At 44.1% G+C, this 3,118-nt stretch overlaps 1 protein-coding gene across 2 annotated transcripts in view; it reads left to right on the top strand.

Annotated features, from left to right (window-relative positions):
• The first annotated feature begins 1,050 nt into the window (after positions 1-1,050).
• The window catches only part of LOC141072566 (tetraspanin-33-like), a 156,956-nt gene continuing 154,888 nt past the window's right edge, over positions 1,051-3,118 (top strand). For both annotated transcript variants that reach the window (XM_073559845.1, XM_073559844.1), the window contains exon 1: positions 1,051-1,200. Coding sequence is in view for 1 of the 2 variants with exons in the window: in XM_073559844.1 (XP_073415945.1) it covers positions 1,144-1,200 (57 nt within the window). In the remaining variant the exon portion in view is untranslated. The remainder of the gene's footprint in view (positions 1,201-3,118) is intronic.

Below are 3,118 nucleotides of genomic sequence, written 5' to 3'. Positions count from 1 at the left end.
GTATGACAGCAATAGCCCCTGGCAATGTAGAAAGTCTCCCCTAATCATTAGAATAGGACTGTGGCTGTTTGGAAAAACATTTCCCTCTATCAGAAATGTTATAAGCAGTGTAAGGCTATGTGCACACGCTGCGGATTGGTCTGCAGATTTGTATCTGCGGATCCGCAGGTAAAACCGCAGGTAAAATGACCTGCGGTTTTACCTGCGGATTAGCCTGCGGTTTATCACCTCTACAATGGAGGAGATGGTAAACCGCAGCGGAATCCACAGAAAAGAAGTGACATGTCATTTCTTTCTGCGGATTCATAACCGCAGCTTTTCCGCAGTTAAAAATCCGCAGCATGTGCAGAGCAGATTGTAAATCCCATAGGATAAGATGCTACTGTACACTGTCCGCAGAACTGCTGCAGATCCGCAGTGGCCAAAACTGCAGCGGATCCACAGGAAAAACCGCAGCGCGTGCACATAGCCTTACTATTGGCAGTGCAGGTTTCCCTTCACGTGGTATCTCCTTCTGGATCTGCAGCACCCAATCTCTAGGGTTGTGCCTTCCACATCTCTTGACGGTCAGCATAGTCTTTGCTTCACTTTTCATTTTTAACCAGTATAAGACCCTATTGCGCTCATTATCTTTCCAGTTTTTATCATAACAATAAAGGCTTTTAACACCCACTTTATTTGCAGGGTTTTTAAACCAGAAATTTCAATCGCTTTGGCAGCATTTTTTTTTTTACATTTGTAATATCATTTAGCATTTTTCAGCCAGAAGAAAAAGTATAAGTAAAGTAATGTGTGTTTTGAAAAAAAACACCAATGACCCCCCAAAAATGCCACAATCCAAAGTACCCATAGTCTTCATGTTGGTGTTATACAAATATACATTTTGTATTTTATAAGGCGATATTATATAATGATGTGATATGTATCATTTTTATGAATGTAAACCCAACAATGGCGGCACAGGAACTGTCAAGTTACAAAGCAGAGCATGAATACTGCATACGTGACAAGATCATACAAGTCTGGAGACTTCCTCACTCCTCCCTTGCTCACACGCTAGTACAATGTCCCTGTATACCACCTCACTGCATTTTACGGAAAGGCTACAATCCCGAGGATCAGAGACCATTGACCACTGAGATAATGAGGACCAGCCAGGTGGTGAAGTATTCCTTATTTATTTCCTGCTATATATTTTGGGTGAGTACATTCACTTATTTACTTCTTTCCAGAGTTAAAGATGAAAGGTTTTGTGTGCATGACCCTGTAGTGTGCAATTAAGTGTAAATCCTGTCTTCGAAACGTGAACTGGTAGTAGTTGTAATATACTTTATAACATTAGCTTTGTCATTTTTCTTGTGAATGTCTGCAATATTGTTTCATCTATGTATGAGAAAAAAAAAAATCAATTGGGTGATATATTAGCTTAAAGGGATTCCCATCAAGTATGTGGAGAAGATTAAGCGAGCTATTTAAAGGGATATTCCCATCTCTAAGACCCTGTCTCAATATGTAGCAGGTGTAATAAGAGTAATATTAGCCTATACCTTAAATTAGAAATGTAGTATAGTTCGTCTGATTCGCTCTAACACTTACCCCATGTGCAGGTATTGCAGGACCTTAGACATCCATGGTTACAACCATTAAAAGTTAACTATCTAACTCACTATATGAGTGGTAATAACCATGAATACCTAAGCTACTGTAATGCCCTGCATATGGGTAAGTGACATAGCGAATCAATAAAACTATACTACATTTCTAATTGGAGGTATTTGCTAACATTATTATCATCTCATCTACTACATAATGAGATAGGATCTTGGAAATGGGAATGCCCCTTTAATTGCAGATGTGGAATACTTACAGTTTCAAAGTATTTAGGTGTTTCTACCTTTCACACTGACAATACATCTACCTTTCCACTCTCCTATTAACATGCACTCTTGAATCAGCCAAGTGTATATGCTAATTACAACAGAGTATGGTAAAAGCTGCCTATAGACACCTCTGGCAGTGGCCTATCCCCCTGGGGAATACATTTCATATTACATCTTCTGTCAATACTTTTGGTATACAACTTGGGTATATTTTCATTTATATGCATGGATGTGTGTATGGCTTATTACATTTAACTGAATAATTTATAGTTATTGTACATTCATTCCATTGATACCTTCTATTTTCTCCTGTATATCCTATCATACCATCCTATTATACCATTGTTTGCATTGTGTTATGCCTGGTACAATGTACTGTATCTTTATGCCCTGTGCTTCTATTTGTGTTGTGTTATATCTATTTGTTTTATGTATGTTCTATATCTCCTTTATTCACACATGCGTGTGCAATTTCCCCACTCTGCCCTTTGTTTTAGCTGATGGCACATTGAGTTGGCAGGCTTCCTCTACTGCAACCCTCAATCGTGGGTGATACACCAGTGTCACGCCGCGGTCACTGCCGCGGTCCCCGCCGGCTCTCACGCCGCTCCCGCAGGCCTCATCGCTGCTCCCCTCTCCCCGGCACACTTACACATCACGCACTCCCGCTCTGTCTCCTGCTCTCCGACGGGCGCGCGCTCCTGCTCTGCTTCCTGCCCCCTGCTCCCCGATGGGCGCGCCCTCATACTGTATTTAGGAGCCTGAGCGCACTCCGTCCTTCCTGAGGGCGCGCGCTCCTGTCACTCTGCCCTGTGGGGGTTATGACCCGTAAGCCCTTGGCACACTCCCTATATCAGGCCGCCTCTCCCTCCTGATGGTGCCTGATTATCAATTGTGCCTAACAAGTGACTCTGGCCCCACGTCCCGCTGTGCGTGTCCCTGCCTGCAGCCTCTGCTCCCCTGCCTGTATCTTATCCGCTCTCTCCGTTTTCCTCTCCTAGTGCCTGGCAGTCCGTGGTTCAGTCCTGTCTTGTCCTGGTGTTCCAGCTGTGTCCTCCAGTCCGTGCCTTGACTCTGCTGCCTTGTCCGTGTTTCCAGTCCTGCCCGCCATCTGTGTTCCTGTCCTTGTGTGGTCCACCGCCAGCCGCTCCAGTCGCCCGCTGTGACTCCTGTGTCCTTTCCCTGGGTACCAGCTGCCGTGGTGATAGTCTCCCATTGGTCTGTCCCTAACGCTTCCT

The sequence above is a fragment of the Dendrobates tinctorius genome, unplaced genomic scaffold (assembly GCF_039654945.1).
Source record: "Dendrobates tinctorius isolate UK_male_01 unplaced genomic scaffold, ASM3965494v1 ptg000276l, whole genome shotgun sequence".
NCBI classification, from domain to species: Eukaryota; Metazoa; Chordata; class Amphibia; order Anura; family Dendrobatidae; genus Dendrobates; species Dendrobates tinctorius.
Note: the sequence above shows the minus strand (reverse complement) of the source record. Positions and strands in the feature narration are given on the sequence as shown.